General features: G+C 36.0%; 1 protein-coding gene across 1 annotated transcript in view; it reads left to right on the forward strand.

The window, feature by feature from the left end:
• Positions 1–23,326, forward strand: part of LOC149550229 (Insulinase (Peptidase family M16) family protein) — a 245,853-nt gene that overhangs the window by 184,616 nt on the left and 37,911 nt on the right. The window contains exon 13 of the mRNA XM_089793326.1: positions 3,575–3,724. Within this exon, the coding sequence (XP_089649452.1) occupies positions 3,575–3,724 (150 nt within the window). The remainder of the gene's footprint in view (positions 1–3,574; positions 3,725–23,326) is intronic.

Consider the following 23,326-nt stretch of genomic DNA (forward strand, 5'->3'; position numbering starts at 1 on the left):
CCAGGAGATGTGTGTGTTACATCTTCTCTAAGTCCTCCTCCATTACACGATTAATGCAATTTGTTGGAAACTTTTTTCAAATATTTAGCTATGCATCTAACAACAAAGTTTTCACTCTTAATATAATGCTTGCCTCTATTGCATTTAGAGCATTTGACTGTTTAAAGTTAATGCACAATCGACTCTTCCACAATGACACATTATTTGGAATATTGCTTTAACATCTATGACATATTGGAGTACACCTTGCACCTGTTTCTGGTGCAAGTGCTAGTTATACATTGTCCTAATTTTAACAAACTTGTACTGAATTGTGTTTATTTATGCAAAAACAAATTATGTATTTATATATTTATTAACAGACTAGAAATTTTACTATCTATAATTATTAAGTTCATGCTAATCATTATTATTATTTTAATTTAAGGACAGTTGGATGTAATCAGGTTGTTTAAACACCAATCCTCAATAGGCTCTCCCTCACAGTTTACAAATCCAAGCCCTTAAGCTTTTCTTGGTATGATGCCTGCAAGGCACTCAGGGTCGGTGATCCCCACTCTATTTTGGGAATAAGAAATTGGCTAGAATTTACCTCTCCCTGATTGCATCGTTAATTTGCCTCCTTAAATACTAAAATAATAATAAGTCTTAAGCATTTAATTGTACTGCATATATTACTTTACCTAGTATTATGAGTTAAATAATAACTTCCAGTTTCTGTACATACCTGGAACGGAAGTATAATTTTGTTATAGATACAATTGTCTGTGAGCTGTACTGATGTCTGATCAATATTCACTGATAATGTATGTATTAAAATTGCTGATCGACTACTGTGAGTCTCATCATTTTATATATTTTAAGTGTTTATTGGACTGCTCCGAATCTTCACTGTTTTCTTATTCTTCTTCCCTCATCAAGAGGAACATCTATTTTATAATCTCCTATTCCATAATCCATAGAATCTATATTGAAAGAGCGTAAATAAAGATGAGTGCAATGGAATTACTCATCTGAAGTATATGAATTGGTCGCTGCTCTGATAATTCTTTATGAATATTCAAATGACATGAGGCCTATCCACCTGCCATTGTTTCTGATATCTCCCTTAAAATGAATGTGACAGGAATGGGTATTTATATTGATCACCGTTCCTGGATATCAATATGGTACCCCGAATCATGAAGCTGATCCTTATGCATATCTTAACATCATGTACTTCCAGGTCTGCTGTCTTCTGATTTGGTCTGCTTAATGGAATTCCAGCTATTCATGAGATGGCTCTGCTCTTTGATACTTATTTCCCTATTTGTTGGGTTTCTCCTCCCGTAATTCTCTTATAATAATATTTTGTCTGGCATAGACTTCTATCAGTTCTTTTTTCAATGAGTAATAATCGCTGGATATAGTCTCTATCTGCTGCCCCCCTTTCCCATGTTTTTTAGATCATAATTATATGTCGATAGCATCGAGGGATGCACCCATTCACTCATATGATTCAGTGATTAACGAAGTCATTTGATCATTGACTAGTTATGGTTACCATCTATTCCTTATTATAAAAGATTTATAACTTCATTTCCGTTTAGTAATATTGTCAACTAGTATGACTATGGATTATATTATATTTTCAAATATTTATATTGATAAGGATTATCATTAATATTGATATATATAATAATATACTAATTATATTAATTAATGAATTTTAATGATTAATTAATTACAAAAGCAAATTTCCACAATCCATATATATCTTAGAATTGTTTTTGGATTCAATTTTGTCACTGTTTTTGCATCAATGTTTCGGATCAGACACTGTGATCCATCATCTGGATGAAAGATAGAGAACATGAATGATAAAAATAGCAGACTCAACCAATAAAAAAGAGGGGGAGAGGGTGTTGTTGGAAAGATAGGAGGGAAGAGAAAAAGCCAAGCATAGAAAGGCAAGTGGCCAAGGAGAGAAGACAGAAATCAAGGGGAGCAAATCAAATACAACAAAGAATAATCAAAAAGTCAAGAAAAGAGCAATTTAAAGGAAGAGAGCTCAAACAATTAAAAAAAATTCCAAAAACAAATTAAAATAATAACATAATAATAAAAAAAGAAAAAACAATGCTATTAATACAATGACAATAACCATAAAAAGGAAGCTAATAGTAATTTAAATAATAGAATCACAATAGAAAGAACACAGAGACAAATTAAGGGAAAAAGGGAATAGTAATAACAATAATAATAATAAGGAAGAGGAATTCATAATAAAAGTAATAATAAAGATAAAAATAAGAAGGAAACAAAAACTCTCCAAGAGGCCACCAATGACCCTCTAAGATATCACAAATAAAGGTAAAACCTGAGCAAGAAGAAGAAAATGCCAAACTAAAATATAAAAAGGCTCAAAAAATAGACCAAAAGTTCAAAAAACAAAACGAAAAAATGATTAAAAAGAGAATTTGCACCCACACATATACACAATATATATAAACAAAATAAACCAAATAAACAAGCATCTACTTATATAGATAATTGTTTATCAATTTCTTTAATAGACATTGGTTTGTTTATATGTATATATAAACTAAAATATATATAAAGTAGATAAACAAAAAACTAAAACGCATAACAAATGCATAAACTATAGATAAAACAATCTATATATGATAAAAATTAAACAAAAGTCAATAAATACAGAGAGAAATGCTAGAGAATATTAAAGAAATATAAATCAATAACCAGTATTAGAAAAATAATAATCTAAAAATAGAAAACAATAGGCACATCTATATCTATATATAGATGTTTGTTTATCTAATTTATAGATATTGGTTTTTATGTACACACACACGCACACAAATATCTATACATAAACAAAGGTCTATATAAGTAGCTATTGAACGTGCATAAACTTAAGATAAAAGAAAATATAAATAAGAGAAATGATAGAGATAAAAAGAAAAAATACTATAAGAGAGAAAAATATGCAATACTAAACTAAATGCAAGGGCCTCTTGTCTTTCTATCCTTGGCTTTCTTTCTTCCCTCCTATCTTTCCCCCCTATTGGCTGAATCTTCTATTTTCATAATTCATGTTCTCTATCTTTCATCTTGATGATGGATCACATAGTGTGATCTGAAACGTTATGCAAAAACAATGACACAATTGATTCCAGAAACATTCCAAGATTAATTAATTATTAATCAATGGAAAATATAATAATCGAATATAGTCATAGTAGTTATTATTAATATAATTTTTTATTAATTATTCACTCATTAATAATATTTCTTATATATATATATATTATTAATTACAATGGTTAGTAATATTAATTATTAATTGATTAATTGTAATTTAATATTAAATTTTATTCCTGTGAGGGGATATCAGAAATCATTACTTCTTTTGTTTGGCTGAAAATTTAAAAATAATGAATTATTCATGTTATACATTTTTCAAACATTATTCTTGTAACATGCTTCACCCATTTTAAAACCTTTCCAGCAACTTGTGTTTGTAATAGTACTATAAGACATTTTTGCTAATATCTGGATAATGTTTTCAATGTAGGCAAATGTTGCTAAATTGGAAACAAGAATTGCTATTGTTGGAGACAATCTTGAATTGAAGATATCTGGTTTCAATGAGAAGCTACCCACATTGCTATCAAAGATTCTCAAATTCTCAACATCATTTACACCTGCTGTGGATCGTTTTGAGGTAAAGGAGAGCAAAGAGAAAGATTTATTATATTTTGTCAGTTGTCATTTTGCTCTTTTAAGGGGAACTTGGATTACTAAAGCTTTTTGTAAATTACTATTATATGATTGTTTTCTTGCTGAATAGGTATTAAACATTATGCGGATCATTTTGTGAGAAAAATGTTTTTTCGTAAGTTGTAATGCAATCAAAGTTGTAGACCACTGTTATCTTGCCCTTGAGGTTCATAAGCATCTGTTCTTAAGAACAATTCCTGTTATCACTGAGATCCCTTACCCAATATCACTTATACATCCCTGTTTCTTCTTTCTTGCAGTTTTTTGTAGAATTTGAATTTTTGGTTTTAATATGGACTTTTCGTATGTCAAATAACATCCATTGCATATCAGAAATTAGATAACATACTGATCACAGTAACCATATTTATCCCTTACCCAATATCACTTATACTTCTTATTTCTTCCGAGTTGCAGTTTTTTGCAGAGTTTGAATTTTTAGTCTTAGTAATATAATATGGACTTTTCATAAGTTTAATGACATCCATTGCATAACAGAAAGTAGATAAAATATTGATCCCAGAAACCACATTTCTCATCCAAAAACCATTTAGAATTTAAACAACTCATTAAGTACTGAAATAAATAACTTTTGACCCTTGTCCAGCCAGCACAAGAGATTGCATACTACTGACTCAATAGATGCATACAATGCAGCACTCAGAAATAAATAACAGTGCATCCAGCTAGTACAGAAATTATTCCAGATTTTATTACCTAGAAATGGATCCCTTCAACATGCTATGCCAGAATTATAGGTGTCTCACATCCAAGTTAGGAGAAAGTGCACCTCTATTATCCAGAAGTCAGTTGGGTGGATATTTTGCAATTGGCAATTTTGGGTAAAATCCAATAGCAAAATATGTAGACCAGCCATAGTGTGTGAGACAGAGTCTCTCCTACTTTAAAGGGAAGGTTCCCCTTTCTCACCGTTCCTTAGATCAAAGTAAGCAAGAAGTTGAGAGATTTGAAAGGGTATTATCAATATTCTTACCAGCAGAGTGAGTAATGGGCAAGATGAAACCTTGAACTACACTTCTATCTAGAGTTGTAAATGGTGATACCGATAAACTAACACTAACTCAAAGGCTAGCTCAAAGTGTACCAGTTTGGCTCTAAGTCCGGTCTTAATCTATGCTAGAAGAATAACCTTTACTATTGAGGCACAAACACTTCCAGAAGTAAAGAATTCTAACTATTTTATGAATTAAGAATGAGATACAAGCTACAGTCAAAGCTCCTAGTCTATATATCTTCACAACCGCTCCCAGTCAAACCTTCGGCTCCAATTGTTTCCTAACTCTTTATACTCAATTATCAATAATGCGAAAACACATGAATCAAAGATAACAAATGCAAATCATAGTCAAAGCTTCCAACTTGCACAAGTAACAATTTCATTCAATCAAAGTTCAGCTTCATTTGTTTCTTTATATTTATTGTTCTTTCAAAATGGCACTACACAATCAAAGTTATGCTTGCACAATTTCTCCAAAGCTCTAGTGCATACAATAAAAGATGATTTTTACAATGAGGGGTCACTCCTTTATATAGGCAAAGGAGTTGTGAAAAAAGTGGAGGAAAAAGTGGGAGTAACTCAACCAACTTTGACTTTTTCAAACTAGGTGAGAGAAACATGTAATTACATCCTCGCCAACTACAAACATGAAAACTAAAGAAGGAAGAAGACAGAAGAGAATTGAAACAATCCTAGGAATTGTTTTGAAGGGCCTTGTACTTGGCGATGCAATCTCGGAGGATCACAAGATTGGGAGTTCCTTTATTTTGTGTCACTACGTTCACCTTGATAATCATGGTGTTGTGTCTTTTGATAACCTCTTACTCTCCTTGATAAATTGTCCATTGTCATTTGAAATCTTGATGTGATCTGTCATGTCCCCTTTTTAGCGACACAATTCCTACAGTAGATTTGCCTATCATTGACTCTCGTAGGCAAATGATTTTGGAGAGAGAGTCATCTCGTCGCCAGAAGATTGCATTTTGCTACATCCAGTAAATGGGGCCCACATGATGAATTAAGATTGCACTTTTAATTTAATAAAGTTATTTAATTTTTTATAAAGTTATTTGATAATAAAAGTGCATTATAATAAGATATTATAAAAGATGATTCTGGAAGCTTCCAGTGACTTCTCAAAAAGTGAATAAATAGAGGACAAGAGGCACCCATTTGCACAAGCAGTTTTGTGGATTCGACTTCTAATTCAGTTGGAGCAATTTGTAGTCATTTGGTTTGCAAATTCTCTAATTATCTTTGGGAACGATAACTCCCATTGATAAGCAATTTTGAGGGTGTGGAATATCATCCGAATCATTGCAAAAACTGGGGGTGACGTTACAGTCATTCCATTAGGACGAAAATCTGTGGCGTAAGGCCAAGTTGGGAACTCTTGCATTTTTGATTGTCTGGAGATGAGTTAATTGCCATCCACCGAATTACAAAAAACTGGTGAAATTCGGGTCAGGGCTAAGATGGTCTGCTACACGAGATTGAGCGATTTATATGAATGAGCCGGCAGCTACTTTAGGACTCCAATTTCGACTAAGTCTGGGAACCCATTGTTTTCGGCAGATATCCAAGGGTAAACAACGTGTAGAGGCGCACTAACCACAAGTGCTTCCAGTCAGGCATTTCTCCATTCGGGCGGCATACTGCAACTTCATAGCTCGACTACCGCTCCAGTATTGGGAAATTCGTCAGCAATTACACACACTGCCTTGGCAGCAGTAACAATAACGCTTCCATCAGTTTGGGCGCCCAATAAGAAGGTTACAAAAAAATAATATATAAATCGCAGTAGTAATCGGGTCAACCTAGATTCGTGGGTTCCAACTGCAATACAGTGGGAGTTTAGGTTAGTCGACTTTTCAATTAAAGTAAAGCTCTGTGTAGCAACTTGGAATGAATTTCCAGATTGGGAAAAGCAGAATCGCATCCATTAGCAGCATTACAATCAGGCGGAATCCATAGAAGCAAGGAATCTTAGGTTTTTGACATTGTTTCCATTATTAAGTGCATTCAGACATTATTATGCATTGTTATAAATATTGTAAGATCAGTATCGGAATTGAGCAAATACTATTGGTATTATCATTGCAACTGCTATTACCAGCACATTTAGTGAATTGACTGAGACATCTTTTTCATTTAATAAGTTTGGCAAATTTATAGAACATTATCTTTATAGTACAGTTTCAGATTACAAAATAAGTGTTTAACGCACTGTCTCAGCTTAAGCATTGGTTTTTAGTGACTTTAATAGTTAGGGTCATTACAGTGGTATCAGAGCAGTGTTCCTGCCATCCTGTTGGGTAGAACATCTTATGCAACCTTATTCCAGATATTATATTCGCAGAAGAGCAACACTTAAGGGCAAACCGAAATTCAGAGATATGGGTGAGAGACAGTCACAGAGTCCACCTAGATTTCCCAGAGTTGATGGTAATGAAACCAGAGAGTTTTAAAGAATCATGACTACCGGACAACAAGAAATAGCCCAGTCACTACAAGCTTTGACTACCATAATGGAGAGAGTTGTTCAGCCCAGGATTCAGGAACAAGGTAGAGGTACACCTGATTATGATAATCGAAGTGTGGCAGGCTCACAGGGTGCTCCTAGGCGCAGATCATGGACAGCAAATAAGCCTACTCGTCCCACCTTCTTAAGGGAGGAGGTTCAGGAGACAGGAGAAGATGACTTGCCGGATGATTTTCAGGATGATCTTAGAGCTGCTACTGTTGAATGGCAGGCATTACCACCACATGTGCGTGAACTATTGAACTTTGATCGCTATTTGAACGAAAGGAGAGAGCATATGAGGAGTAGCCGTCAGAATAGGAGGCCTAGAGGAGGTCATGATAGTGAGTTGCAGCGAGCTGCTAACAAACTCACTTTACCATCTTTCGATGGTAGTGGTCAGATGACAGCACAGGCATGGATTCATAAGTTGGACACTTTCCTAGCATTAAGGCCTATGTCTGAGATAGATGCCATCAGGTACGCCACCTTGCATTTGGAAGGCGCAGCTCATGACTAGTGGTCACATGGGATGGTTACTTTGCAGCACAATCAGGTAACATCTTACTAGGACTTTGTGGGTAGATTGGTTGAGCGTTTTGATAAAAAGGGTCCGGAGATTTATTTTTGCAACCTCGCACAGTTAAGACAGTTAGGCAATTTGGAGGTTTATATTAGTGAATTTCAGAGGTTGTCAGTTATGGTACAGGATGTCTCTGAGAGACGGTTGGTTATCTTATTCACAGAAGGATTGTCCAAACCCCTTAAGGGGTGGATTAAGGAATTTGATCCACCAACACTTCAGGAGGCCATGAGGAAAGCACAGAGTATGGAGCTTACAGCACCTTCTAGCAGGTTCACTTCCAAGAGTACTACTTCTTTCAGAGACAATAAGAAGTTTGATAAGAATAAAGGGAAGAGTATTGATACCAAAGGAAAATCCACTACACCCCTAGATGCAGAAGCATTAAACGACTTGCGCAAGAAGAAACTATGCTTTTATTGCAAAGGCCCATATGACAAGGACCATGATTTTCCTTTGAGACCTAAGGGAAAGGCCAATAGAGTTATGTGGGCATATTACGAAGGATCAGATTCTGACAGTACGACAAATGAGGATGATCACAGTAGTTCAGAACCTGAAGGAGAAACAAGAAATTCAGAGCAAAAGGAGGAAACTGAGTTACATTTACAACAGGGGCGTTTGTCTAGTATTCAGCAGGAGGGATCTTTTAGGTTACGTGGTGTTCTAGTAGGACAAAAGGTGATCACATTGGTTGATACAGGTGCTACAAACAATTTCATTGATGCACGTCTGGTTGAGCGCCGTGGTATTAAGACAGAGGAGTTTGAGGGTCTCCGAGTACAGGTTGCTGATGGATACACTCTTAAGTGTAATAGAATGGTTAGAGACATGCCTTTAGGTCTGAATAATTATGAGTTTAAAGCAGATTACCATGTGGTCAATATGGGCGACTTGGATATCGTTTTGGGTATGACATGGTTACGTTTATTGGGTGAAGTCAATTTCCACCTCAAGGACATGGAGATCAAGTTTGAGGTAGATGGGAAGCAACATGTGTTGAGAGCTATCAGGAATAGTGACATCCGAATCATTTCTCTCAGGCGATTGGAAAGATTGGTGAGGCATAATGATATTGAATGGGTAGCCGTGTGTACTCTCATGCCCACAAAGGAGGAACAACAAAAGACAGAATATCATCCAGACATCCAGATATTGAGGGAAAAGTATAGTAAGGTATTCAGCGATATTCCACCTGGTACACCACCTGATAGAGGGATTGAGCATATCATTGAATTAGAAGAGGGTGCTAAACCAGTTATGATTACTCCATACAGACATCCTAAGAGGTTCAAAGATGAAATAGAAAAAACCATCAAGGAACTTCTTGCAATGGGACACATTAGACCTAGTAAGTCTCCTTTTGCTTCTTCAGTAGTTTTGGTAAAGAAGAAAGATGGTTCACTTCGGATGTGCATTGATTACAGAGTGCTGAATAAGAAAACCATTAAGAATAGATATCCTATTCCACGGATTGATGAGCTGATAGATGAACTACATGGGGCATGCTACTTTAGTAAAATAGACTTGAGATCCGGTTACCACCAGATTAGAGTCAGAGAATAGGACATAGAGAAGACTACCTTCAGATGTCATTGTGGGCACTTTGAATTTGTCGTGATGCCATTCGGGTTGACCAATGCACCAGCTACTTTCCAATCCACCATGAATAAGGTCTTCCAACATCAGCTGAGGAAGTTTGTGTTGGTTTTCTTTGATGATATCTTGGTATACAGTCGGATATGGCGTGAGCATATGGAGCATTTAGAGACAGTATTGAATACCTTGCAGGAAGAGTCCTTGTATGCCAAAGAGTCCAAATGTGATTTGGGCATGACTGAGTTATTATACTTAGGTCATATTATCAGTAGCGAAGGAGTACGGATGGATCCTGATAAGATTCGTGCTATTGTGGAGTGGCCTATTCTTGAGAACTTGACCCAGCTAAGAGGATTCCTTGGTTTATGTGGTTTCTATTGCAGATTTGTTTGCAGATATTCGCGACATGCGGCTCCTATGACAGATTTGCTAAAAAAGGGAGCTTTTGTTTGGACATCAAAGGCAAAGGCTTGTTTCGATAGATTTAAGGAGATCATGACTTCATGTCCGGTACTAGCATTGCCCGATTTCTCAAAACCATTTGAACTCCAGTGTGATGCCTCAGGAGATGGTATTGGGGCTGTTTTGATGCAGGACAAACATCCTATTGCTTATGAGAGCAAGAAACTCCGTTGGCTAGAAAGATCATTCAGCATTTACGATAAGGAGATGTTAGCTATCATGCACGCATTAGCTAAATTCAGGCAGTATCTAGTAGGTGGTAAGTTTTGTATAAAAATTGACCACAACAGTTTGAGACATTTTCTTGGATAGAGAGATCTCAATGATAGATAGTAGAAATGGGTGAGTAAGCTGTAGGCATACGACTTTGATATATCATACGTCAGGGGGACTCAGAATGTGGTAGTGGGCGCCTTGTCACGCAAGCCACATCTTAGTGCGATGATTGAGATCTCTGAGGATTGGAAGCATTTAATTGTTGCAGAGTATGCTAGGGATTCTTGGGCATTTGGGATAGTTGACAGGACAATTGTTGATACCAGGTATACACTCGTGGAAGAATTGATTATTTACAAGAATAGGATATTTTTAGTTCCAGGATCCAAGATGAAGCGGGCTATTTTGAGGGCTCTTCATGATTCACCTATAGCTGGTCATCCTGGGTACTTTAAAACATATAGACAGGTGCACGAACGGTTTACATGGAAAGGACTCAAGACGGATGTGTTGCAGTATGTACGTGAGTGTCCTATTTGTCAGCAGAATAAACAAGAGCACACCTTCCCAGCAGGACTCCTTCAGCCACTTCTTATTCCAGATCAAAAATGGGAATGCATATCCATGGATTTCATTACAGGGTTGCCTAAGACTCAAGGACGCGATTGCATTTATGTGGTGGTGGACAGACTAACGAAGTATGCTCACTTCTTTCCCATCACCACTACTTACACAACAGTACAGGTAGCTGAGGTATTCTTCAAAGAGATTTTCAGGTTATATGGGATACCCCTAAGTGTTGTAAGCGACAGGGATAGTAGATTCTTGAGTCATTTTTTGCAGGAGGTGTTCCGATTATGTGGCACTGAGCTCACACCCAATACTAGTTATCACCCGCAGACTGATGGACAGACGGAGATAGTGAACAAGTGGGTGGAAGGCTACTTGAGGAATTACGTGGCTGATCAGCAGAAGGCATGGGTAAGATGGATTTATGTGTAAGTGTAAATATTGTTATAACACCACTTTTCACATGTCTATTTAGATGACACCTTTCCGAGCGTTATATGGGTATGATGCACCGAGCTTTATTGACTTGCTGATGGGTGATGTTCGGGTTCCACGTGCCGCGAATTTGATTCAAGAGAGTAAAGACGTTATTAACGCTCTTCGAGATAACATAGCTCGGGCACAGAATCAGTATAAGCAGTATGCAGATCAAAAGAGGACAGAGAGGAGCTTTGAGTTGGGTGACATGGTTTACCTCATGCTCCAGCCATTTCGACAATCTACTCTCAAAAAGAGTGGGTCAGAGAAGCTTAAGCCTAGATATTATGGGCCTTTTAGGATCACTAGGCGAATAGGGAATTGGCTTATGAGCTTGAGCTTCCAGCAGATAGCAAATTGTACAATGTATTCCATGTGTCACGCCTCAAAAAAGCATTGGGACAGAATGTGGTACCTTCTACGGTATTACCTCCCTTGGATGAAGAAGGGAAATTGATCTTAGTACCGGACTTCATTTTGGAAAGTATGGAAAAGCAGCTCCGCAGAAGGGTGATCAGAGAATATTTGGTTAAATGCAGAGATCTACCAGTTGAAGATGCCACTTGGGAAAATGAAACAATTTTTCAGCATCCAGCTTTGAGATTGCTTGAGGGCAAGCAATTTCAGGAAGGGCGGACTGTCATGTCCCCTTTTTAGCGACACAATTCCTACAGTAGATTTTCCTATCATCGACTCTCGTAGGCAAATGATTTTGGAGAGAGAGTCATCTTGTCGCCAGAAGATTGCATTTTGCTACATCCAGTAAATGGGGCCTACATGATGAATTAAGATTGCACTTTTAATTTAATAAAGTTATTTAATTTTTTATAAAGTTATTTGATAATAAAAGTGCATTATAATAAGATATTATAAAAGACGATTCTGGAAGCTTCTAGTGACTTCTCAAAAAGTGAATAAATAGAGGACAAGAGGCACCCATTTGCACAAGCGGTTTTGTGGATTCGACTTCTAATTCAGTTGGAGCAATTTGTAGTCATTTGGTTTGCAAATTCTCAAATTATCTTTGGGAACGATAACTCCGATTGATAAGCAATTTTGAGGATGTGGAATATCATCCGAATCATTGCAAAAACTGGGGGTGACGTTACAGTCATTCCATCAGGACGAAAATCTGTGGCGTAAGGCCAAGTTGGGAACTCTTGCATTTTTGATTGTCTGGAGACGAGTTAATTGCCATCCACCGAATTACAAAAAATTGGTGAAATTCGGGTCAGGGCTAAGATGGTCTGCTACACGAGATTGAGCGATTTATATGAATGAGCCGGCAGCTACTTTAGGACTCCAATTTCGACTAAGTCTGGGAACCCATTGTTTTCGGCAGATATCCAAGGGTAAACAGCGTGTAGAGACGCACTAACCACAAGTGCTTCCAGTCAGGCATTTCTCCATTCGGGCGGCATACTGCAACTTCATAGCTCGGCTACCGCTCTAGTATTGGGAAATTCGTCAGCAATTACACACTGCCTTGGCAGCAGTAACAATAACGCTTCCATTAGTCTGGGCGCCCGATAAGAAGGTTACAAAAAAATAATATATAAATCGCAGTAGTAATCGGATCAACCCAGATTCGTGGGTTCCAACTGCAATACGGTGGGAGTTCAGGTCAGTCAACTTTTCAATTAAAGTAAAGCTCCGTGTAGCAACTTGGAATGAATTTCTAGATTGGGAAAAGCAGAATCACATCCATCAGCAGCATTTCAATTAGGCGGAATCCATAGAAGCAAGGAATCTCAAGTTTTTGACATTGTTTCCATTATTAAGTGCGTTCAGACATTATTATTCATTGTTATAAATATTGTAAGATCAGTATCGGAATTGAGAAAATACTGTTGGTATTATCATTGCAACTGCTATTACCAGCACATTTAGTGAATTGACTGAGACATCGTTTTCATTTAATAAGTTTGGCAAATTTATAGAACATTATCTTTATAGTACAGTTTCAGATTACAAAATAAGTGTTTAACGCACTGTCTCAGCTTAAGCATTGGTTTTTAGTGACTTTAATAGTTAGGGTCATTACATGATCAAGGTTTTTCTTGTTCGAATTGCCGTGAATTCTCCTTTGTAGATTGACACATTATGGAGTCTGACACTTTGAAGACCTTCTTGATGATGTTTGGATGTAAACTTGGAACAACTTTCCATCAACATGTTGAACCTTTTTTCTTTTCTTATTTGAAGTAAAGTGCTTGGTGCATTCCATCATGAATTCAGGTTCTCAGACAACTATTGGGAAAATGGAGACCAAATGAATTACTGCTTCTTTGATTCGAAGCATGCCTTCTTTATTGGATGTCTTTATTCTTTATAGAAATTCTGGCATATCTTGACTTGCTGCAGCAATACAGTTTCAGTGGGATTGAATCCATTTTTGGAAGATATGGATTCTGACTCCATGAGAATATTGATAAAATGGATCTCTGAGAAACACTATTTTCGGAGTGTTGATTCGATACTTATGGAACATATGCAATGAATTGGATGTGATATGGTAAGTACATGCGAAGGGCTAAAATGGGACTTAGGAAGATGGATGCCATGTAAATGTATATGGGAAAAGGATGAGTTCTTATGTAAAGGTTTGAGGATTGAATATTGGGATAGGAATGTGTGCAAATGATAACTTTTGACTTTAAAAGCGCGACCTTTAGTAAAAAAACGTGTTCTTTGGATGTCATTACACGTAAAGTGAATTACATGTAAAATGGACATGCATTTGGGTTCAGAAGATGGAAATGCGTGTAAATGGGAACAAAGGATGAGATTGCATGTAGATTCAGATGGAGGGTGAGATTACATGTAATCACATGTGGAGAATGAGATGCAATGTGCTATGACATGGAGAATGGAAATACATGTAATTGCTCTTGGAATATAATTGCATATGAAAGGAATGGATGCAATGTACCTTGGGCTTGTAATGATGGATATGGAATGAAATGATGCACTTGCACAAGATGATGGAAAGTGGAGTGAAGTGAAACGTGCTCAAGTTCTTGAGAAAGAACTTGCAACTTCTCCCAATAGAAGAAAAACAAGAAAACAAGCAACCAAACAACAAAAACAAGCACAAAGCAAACACACACCTTTGGTTTTAGACTCAAACACGCCAAGAGAAGTTGCTTTAAAGTGCAAATTCCAATTTGGAATTTGGGAAAAATCCAAGTGTTTGAAAATGAAAGTTTTCATCATATTTAAAGGCAGAATGCACTTTTCATGGCATATAAATGGACTAGTGTGCAACTTCAAGCTAAAATATGCATGGAAATAGCAAGATAAGCAGTAATTGATGAGCAAGTTTGAAAATGTCTGCTTGGAGATCAAAGAGCTAGAATAGCAAGAATCATAGACTTTGAAGACCAATTCTAATCCAAATCCGGATTCTCAAACAATAATTTGACTTCTTCCACACTTGCATTCAATGAATATTAATGAGCAATGAAGGGATGAACTTGGCATGAGGATGCCAAAAATGTGGCCAAAGATCACTTGTGCATGCTACGATTTTGTCCTAACCAAGTGCTGGGACGTTTTTTGCATTAATGTGGTCTCTTGCTGCCATGAATCAAGTTGTTTTTGCTGTGGGAATGCAAAAACATATTCATAGGTGGAATACATATGAATTGAAACCCCAAAATGGTCCATCTTTGGTAAAAAACATGATTCATAAATCTCATATTCTGGGCATTTTTGTAAAAATGTGATTCATTGAGAGCATCGAATGAAGCATTTTTTGACATCTAAAAGAAAAAATGTGTTAATTAACAGCAATGACATGGATTGAAATGCCAAAGCGATTCCTCTTTGAGAAAAAACATGACCATAAATGTCCTAGATCTGGGCGTTTTTCACTAAAACATGGCTCCAAAATGCCATTAAATGAGCCTGCTTTTGCATGAGATTCAACGTGTAGGGCAATATAATGCCAAGAGATTCAAAACCAACCTTCTTCTTGGGGATTTCAAGTCATATCATAGGCAGATTTGGGCATTTTAGATGAAAACCATGTTCTTGGAGGAAGAAAACATAAAGTTTTTTGCCCTTGAATCTTCATTTTCGGGTTTACCATTGGCAAATGCATGAAACATATGCAAAACACATTCTCCAAGAGGGTTTACATGTTTTTAAATGTTTGTAGTTGATCTTTTTATGCAAAACACACTCCGTAAGTTGATCTTTTCATGCAAAATACACTCTGTAAGTGCCATTGCATATTTTAAAATCACATTTCAAGGCAAAAATGTATTCTCTAAGTACCATTACATATTTTAAAATCATGAATATGCATTGCTCATGCAAAGACATGTTTTAGAAACATGCTTTGTGCTGCCAAGATGCAAAACACACTCTAGAAGGGTGATTGCACATTTTAAATAATGTATTTTAAGACAAAACTCATTCTTCAAGCCTCATTGCATAGTTTAAAAACATGGAAAACTCACTCTAGGAGGGTAATTGCACATTTTTAAAACTCAAATATGCATTGCTCACTCTAGGAAGGTGATCGCATATTTTAAGTTAAAGGCAATTATATGCTTTTAGTTTAAAAACTCATTTGTAGGAGCATTTGCATATTTACACACAAATAGGTTTGAGGGATATGTTTGCAAAAAGCAAGTGATCAATTAAGCACATGTTTATTTAATTTTGGAAGAAATATCGCTTAATTGGGTCATAAATAATATTTACACTATAGAGTTTAATATATAGTGTGCAAATATCATTCAAAAAGTAATATTTACTAGGATGTTTTGAATTAAAATGCTAAAACTAAATCAAACTGTATAGTTAATATAGCTACTTAGGTGAAAAATTAAAAAGCAACTCAACATGAAAATATGACATAAAGTGCACTATAGTCACTTAAGTGATAAATTTAAGTGATAAAGTAACTTAAAAACATAACATAAAGTGGATTTATGTTATATTTTTCAAAAAGTGAATATCAACTTTAAAATATAACATGATATTTTAAATTGTGTAGTTGCATCTGGAGCAACCACATTTTGGGCACTAAAATGGTCATATCTTTTGATTGCCAACTCTGATTAAGCCCTAAAATAGATCGAATCAAAGCAAAAACCAAAAGCATTGATTTGAGCGAAACCAAAAGACCAAAAGCTAAAAAACACACTCAAAAACGAGAAAAATAACGTTGAAGACTTCATATATCAAGCATAGGCTCAACAAACCAAAAAACTAAAAAGTCTTGACGAAAGCCTTCAGTAAAAGGATTCATTATATCAATTGGAGTCAATTAGTTGATCAATATTGTCCAATTAAATAATGAACTCAGAGAAATGCAAACCTAAGTTGAAATTTTTTGTACTGTTACCTACATTTTGTGGTGACAAATGCTAGACAACAAACACCAATAGCAGGGAGTTTCTACACTCAGCAAATAAGTCTCAAACATCAACACAAGCCTTGTGCCATCATGCTTAGAACTAGATAATCATCAAATCGACCCTTGTAGATTATGATGTGCACACTTTTATACATTCAAATTTATTGTGAGATAGTATAATAGCAAATATCTTCATAACTGAAATTTGTCTTGAAATTCAAATTTGCTTTGTAGTAATTGTTGAAAATCATTCCATAGAGAAGGGTTGAGTTTTCGTCCTAAGCTTCAAGCTCTAAGAGTTTGCATCCTCATAAACTTCACTCCTAAAAATGGAAATGAGTTGCATATCAATTTCAATAATAATCTAAACATGTTCATGTAATGTCCCCAATTTTTAAGGTAACATTATTTAAATTAGTTATTTTAAATTTTTATAAATAAATGAAATATTTAAATGATGATTTAATATTAATTAATTAAATTATGTAATGAATATTATTATAAGGCCACATTTGTCTAAATACAATTTTCCATGTGGGCTCAACTTCTAGATGCTTCCTGAAAATGTTTATAAGGGATATCTTGGTGATGTTCTAGACATGATTAGATATGATAAACAATTTTGAACTTTTGGAGACAGAAATCTTAAGGAGTTTGATAGGAGAGTTGGGTGAAAACTTGGTTCTTTGAGAGGGTTGGATTTGTGACGGAGTCTACATTTGTGCCAAATTTCTGAAGTCTTCTCTGAAAACAAATTTGTAATGGTTTTTGCAGAAACATAAGATATTGATAGAGACGAGAAAGTTTATATGTATTAGAAATAAATAATTTTTAATTTTGAATATAATAGTGGGTGATGATGTTGACATTTGGTTTAATCCAGTTCTTTGTTTGATTTGTCATTATCGGGCTTAATAAGGTAATGTTTGTTGCTGGGCAAAATAATTTGGTCAATTAAATATTGGAGATTCCAAATTTTGAGTGTTGGGTGTAGAGGAGAAATGTTTTCGTTATTTGCACCATTGGGAAACTTTTAAGTCCTTTATTGAGAGTAACAAAAATTCAAGATATTAAAGCTTGATGTATTAAGCTGATTATTCTAAGGTTTTGGCATGAATAATAGTCCATCGTGTTGACTCTAGCTATGTAATGTCCCCATTTTTGGCTAGTCTGTGCAGTTGATAGAGTTTGCTCATTATTGTGACTCGCGTGAGCTGATAGGGTGTTTTGGGGGTCTCAGTTGATTACTTACTATTTTTAGTAAGTTTATTTTGGGCAGTTGCTATTTTCGGCAGCGCAATGGATGGCTTGGCAGTTAATCAGGTTAATAATTGCATGAATTCTTATTTATTTATTATTCATCAAGTTGCATTATTATAATAATGACGTTAAGAGATATTTCTAAAAAGCAAGTTAGAAAGTTTCTAGTGTTGAGTTCTTGTGGGAAATTTTCACAATTTCTGAAGTGGAGTTTTATGGAAGCTTTTGCCGACGAAAGCTTATAAATGAGAGCTCATTTCATTGGGAAAGAAATGCTTGAATATACATTTGTTTTTTGTGCTTTTGTGGCTTTCTTGAGTCTGAATTGTGAGCCCTTGCTGAAGTATAAGGGTTTCTGAAGTTTCTGATGTTTGAAGTCATTGCTGATGTATAGTGATTTCACTATCTAAATCTCCTATCTATGTTTCTTGTGTGTGGGAGATTGTTTTGGTAATCTCATAGCAAATTGTGCTGTTATAAACAATTTGTTGAGTCTCCTTACTATATTCCTGTGGCTTGAAGAATTTATTACTGATTCTGGTAGTGTGGAGATTCTCATTTTTGCTGAGAGCTTGTATTGGAGATCTTGAAATTGTAGGCTTGTGATTTACTGCTATAAGTCTATGTTTGTGTTGTTGGAAGTACTAATATTTGGAAGCCGCAAATATCATTGTGTATTGGCAAATGTGGATAAAGTAAGGGGTGTTTTCTGAAGTATGAAGATGACATCATTGTGAAAGTCATCGGTCTTTACACCTCTGCGTTGAGCTGTGACAGTAAAAATAAACTAACACACTTTGCCTGGAGCCTGCGGTTCATTGGTTGGTCATGTGTTTCAATAGTCCATAGCCATGGGTGGGTGTGTGATGATTAATTGCATACGACATCGGATTGAAGTTCTGTTGGAGGCGTCACCATTATTGCTGGAGGTGATTGTGCATCCATGTCTCAGCTGCAAACAGTTACAAAGTGGGATAGCCGTTACCACCACAATCCAATTCAGGTTCAGATTGCCATTTGGAATCGTATTAAGAATATATGTATGCAATTGCTCTTTGTCTTAATAACTTGGCAAAATACTTGCAACTTGATGCCATTATTAATACATATATTTCTGATTTGTGATTTTCATCAAATGCAAAGAATCTCTTCCCAGTTATAGTCTAAATTTATAAGATCATTTCAAACTTCTAGTAATTGTTATCTCTTATCAACTTGGGAAAATTCAAAATCAATTGGAGAACAATTAAATTTTGCAAATAAGAGTTTGTGCATTCATTTATCAAATTGGGAGCCAACTAGGGGTATTTACAAGCTATTAGAGTTTCGGCTAGCTACCAATGATGAGAATAAATTAATCACACCATCTTCTAGAATCGTGACTCTGTCTTCCTGTGCAGGTCATTGGGAGTATGGGGAAGCTTATTAGCATCTTTATTCTTCTCATCGCAGATGCTTTATTATCTTGGCTGGTAATAGAGAGGCATAGTGGTGCATATTGGTGAGAAAGCTTTGGGAATAGGAGAGGGCTTGGAAATACAATAACTTTTCAAGGGCAAGGCAATTGTTGCAGATGAGTCTTCATTTGGCTTTGGCTCCCAAACTCTACGGGCGAAGGAACAAATTTTGGAATAAGATCTCATCTCAAGTAAGGTATTGGAAGATCTAACATTCCTGAGGTCCTTGAGGACATTGAAGATTGACATGAGCTGTATCATTTGATGACCATGCATAACAGAATTAAAAGTCTCTAGTTTGAAAGTTGTGTTAAAGATTCAAGCATTCACAGCTAAAGAATAAAGGAATGCTTGAAATTTCCAATGCTGGTTATTGATCTTGCCCTATTGATTGTAATGCATGCAAGTTTATTTTGGCAAGGAAACTCTAGAATCCTTTTCTTTTTCATCTTCTCTTTCTTGGAACTGAAAGCGAAGCATCTGTTAAAATATGGTATATCTAGTATATGCTATTTCTGTATGATATTTATTAGACTGAAGCAAGTCGGTCAAAGAGAGAACTCAGATTTACCTACATTCCTTTGAAAGATTAAGGACAATCGTGTGGTTTTTCTATTCTCTTTTTGAGGATATTACAACTTAATTCATCCACAAACCCTTCCTTATTAAGACTCCTGTTGTAGGCGGCAATTATTCCAGGAATAGTTAAATAAGACTTTTGTTAGTTAATGTAATAAAACATTGTCCGAAGGGGTGTTAGTTGTGTCATCAGTTGGTAATGGTTTGAGACTTAACCAGCTCTGTTGAGTCTATTTTTATAGAGTCTAGAACACGTGAAAGGGTGATGAGTAATGGTATGATTGTTGCAAAACTTGGCTACAATGAATAAAGTATGTAATGTTCCCATTTTTAACAAGTTCTTGCAATTGGCCAAGTCAGTTCACCATTGCAACCCTCGTGAGTTGACAGTAGGATTTGAGGGTCTTAGTTGTTTGGTTGTAGGCTTTCCAACAACCTATCGTGTGTTTTGGCTTTGTTTGAGGGACTTACTATTTACAGTAAGTCAATTTGTTGGTTTCAATGAGCTTTGTTGAGTTAGAGGAGTTGGAGGATGCTCTCAGTTTTTATTTCGAGCTTCTGGTTTGGGATCCAAGAATCTTGGAGGGAGCATCTATTTATAGTAAGTCACCCTGTCAGGTTCATTCATCATCTTTCATCATCATGATCACATTGGTGTTGTCAGATTTTGATTCTGATGCTTCTTTAGTTGTTTTCGCAAGACGGATGAATTATTTTTATTATTCATCTAAATACATTGAGGTTGCTATTTTTGTTGGTGTTGTTGGTTGGTCACTTCAGTATCATGGCTTGTTGGAACTAGGAGGTAAAGTTTTAAATCTTGGGAACAAGAAACAATAGCCTTACATGTCAGAATTTGAGGTTACGGTGGAAAATGTCATTTTCAAAGCCAAAAGCAATTAATAAATTAGTTTATAATGACACTTTATTATGTTTTAATGTTGTGTGTGGGAAGCTTCTTAAGTGATGTTCATTTGGAAACTTTGTGCCATTAGGAGATTATAAATATGAGTGCATTTGATGAGTAAAGCATCTGATTGATTATTTTCTTTTGTTGCTTGCAAAGAGTTTCTGAGTTTGTCGATTGCTTTGCCGTTGCTGAAGTATAAGGGTTTGGAATTAAAAAGTGCTTGGTAATTCACAGCTGAGGTATTATGAATTAATTGTGAGAATTGTCTTAATTAAATCATAGTATTTCCTGACTGTTATTATTGTACTTGGGAATTTCATTGTGGCTGGAGTCTTTGTGATTTAGAACACCATTATTGTTCACTGTTTGGCATGGTTAAAGAGGAATGTACTATGGCTGTCATCCCTGTATTTGGCAGCGATTTCAGACTTTGTGGAATGCTGCAATCAATTATTGGAGGGCAGCAATCAGGTTTTAGAGCACCTGTGATTATAAGCAAGGAGCATGTATTTTTGAACCTGCGAGTAAATTGGATTATTTCTTAAGAGCTGCAATCCATATTTCATCTGTTAGAAGTAAATTTCCAGGTTCATTATTGCATTTTTGTAAATTTCCAGAAGTCAATTTTTAAATTGGATATTAGTAGCATTGCCATCAGTTATAGAATTACTTCTGAATTGTTTAGTGGTGTTCATTTGTCCAAATTGATAGAGACTTAATTTATTAAAATTGTGAGCAGCTGGCTATGAATTTAAAGCATTATTTATTGAGTGATAATAATTTGCCTGCCAAATGTTTGACAAAATATTAAACTATTGATTAGCAAAAGCAAATGATGTTTGTTAAGATATAGCCTATTGAGGGTTTTTACAAAGTAACATTCTTCGATTTGAATGTCATGTGTTTGCTTTGTTATTGTTCTTCATACTGTTCCTTTGTTATTAATAGAACTTGTTGCATGATATTACTACATAGTTATAGTGATCATATTGCTTCCATATTTGGCATGTAAACACTTCCATATCTGACATATGAACAGTTCCATATTTGACACATAACATTTTTGGCGTCATTACCTAGTATGAACCGAAAGGTCCCGAGGTGACAGGTGAAAATATTGAGGTCTAATGGGCCATCCATTTCCCCAACAATTATTGATCACATATAGTGACGTCGAGGAAGAGGAACTGATCTGGAAGGATCAACTAACACATGACCTTGTTAAGGCATGAGATATAGTGGTAGACCAGTACATACGCTGCGAGGAAGAGTAGAAGTCTTTCCCCACTGGTATGGTATGGACCAAACTCAATGTGAACGAAGAAGTGTATGATCTCCTGGGAAGCCTTTCAAGGTTACACACAAGTAGGTTGGTGGAAGTAGGAGAGAGAGAGGCTATACAAAGAGAACAATGAATACTACGATGATACCAAGAGAGGAACCGACGGGAGGAGGAACACCGTGACACAGACGTGCGTGGCACATCCAATAATTCCAATAAGTAAGGCCCCTCCTAGAAAATAAGGACAAGAGGCGCCATAAGGAGACAACCAAAAGAAAGCAAACTTGGCATGAGATGATCCCTACGAATTGAATAACAACAAAGAGACGATGGAGGTTGCAACAACTTGTTGAAGGTTCCCTTAGCCCTTAGAAAACCAACTAGAACCATAGGGAGGGGTCACCACTTGATACTACTGCTAAGGCAAAGTTACTACTTGGTACTGCCTCGAACGAAGTAGACACAAATAGTTGAGGAATTGAGTCGAGTGCAACAGAGCCATCTATGAACTCGACAAAAAGCCAGTGAAGAAGAAGGAAGTTTGGAAGGAGGGGTAGCTAACTGATTCGAGAGTATGTTATGTTGAATAAAAGGGCATACGATATGCTGAATAAAAGGGTTGGCCATCTTCGATGAAGTAAGAATAGGGAAAACAAAGTTAGAGACCCGAGGAAGGAGGGATTATTGGTACCTCCGAGGTATTGAGATAGTAGGAGAAGGGAAGAATCACAACTTGACAATATGAGAGAAGTACTAGGGGGCACAAATGAACTATTGACCCACCTAATTTCCTAAACATAGGGGGTACCAATCAAGGAAGAAAAATTGCAAACATTCCAAAAAAATAGAAACTCCACAAGTTTAATGGTGAGGGGTTGAAAGACCCAACATGACATTGTAAGACATGCGTGACCACCGAGCAAGATGATGAATATTATTGGGTGAAGACCTTCCTGACCACCCTACGAGCTATAGTAATTGACTAGTATGCTAACCTTTCAGCTACCCAAAAGACTACTTGGAATAATTTGAAGAATTTTTTGGGTTATTGCAGGATGATGATGAGTTAGTGGCGGAAATACATAGCACATGCCAAGGAAAGAGTGAGACTATCTGGGCCTACCATTGCAAGCTGAAGGAGTTCATAGGCAAGTTGGAGAATAAATTGAAAGATGAATTAAAAAAGAAGTGGTTCATAGAGGGTTTAACTCCCTTGATTTGGAAGAAAATGAAGGTGGTGC

This window comes from Cupressus sempervirens, chromosome 7 (assembly GCF_028749045.1).
Source record: "Cupressus sempervirens isolate cs-2001-9-10 chromosome 7, ASM2874904v1, whole genome shotgun sequence".
In the NCBI taxonomy this organism is placed as follows: domain Eukaryota; kingdom Viridiplantae; phylum Streptophyta; class Pinopsida; order Cupressales; family Cupressaceae; genus Cupressus; species Cupressus sempervirens.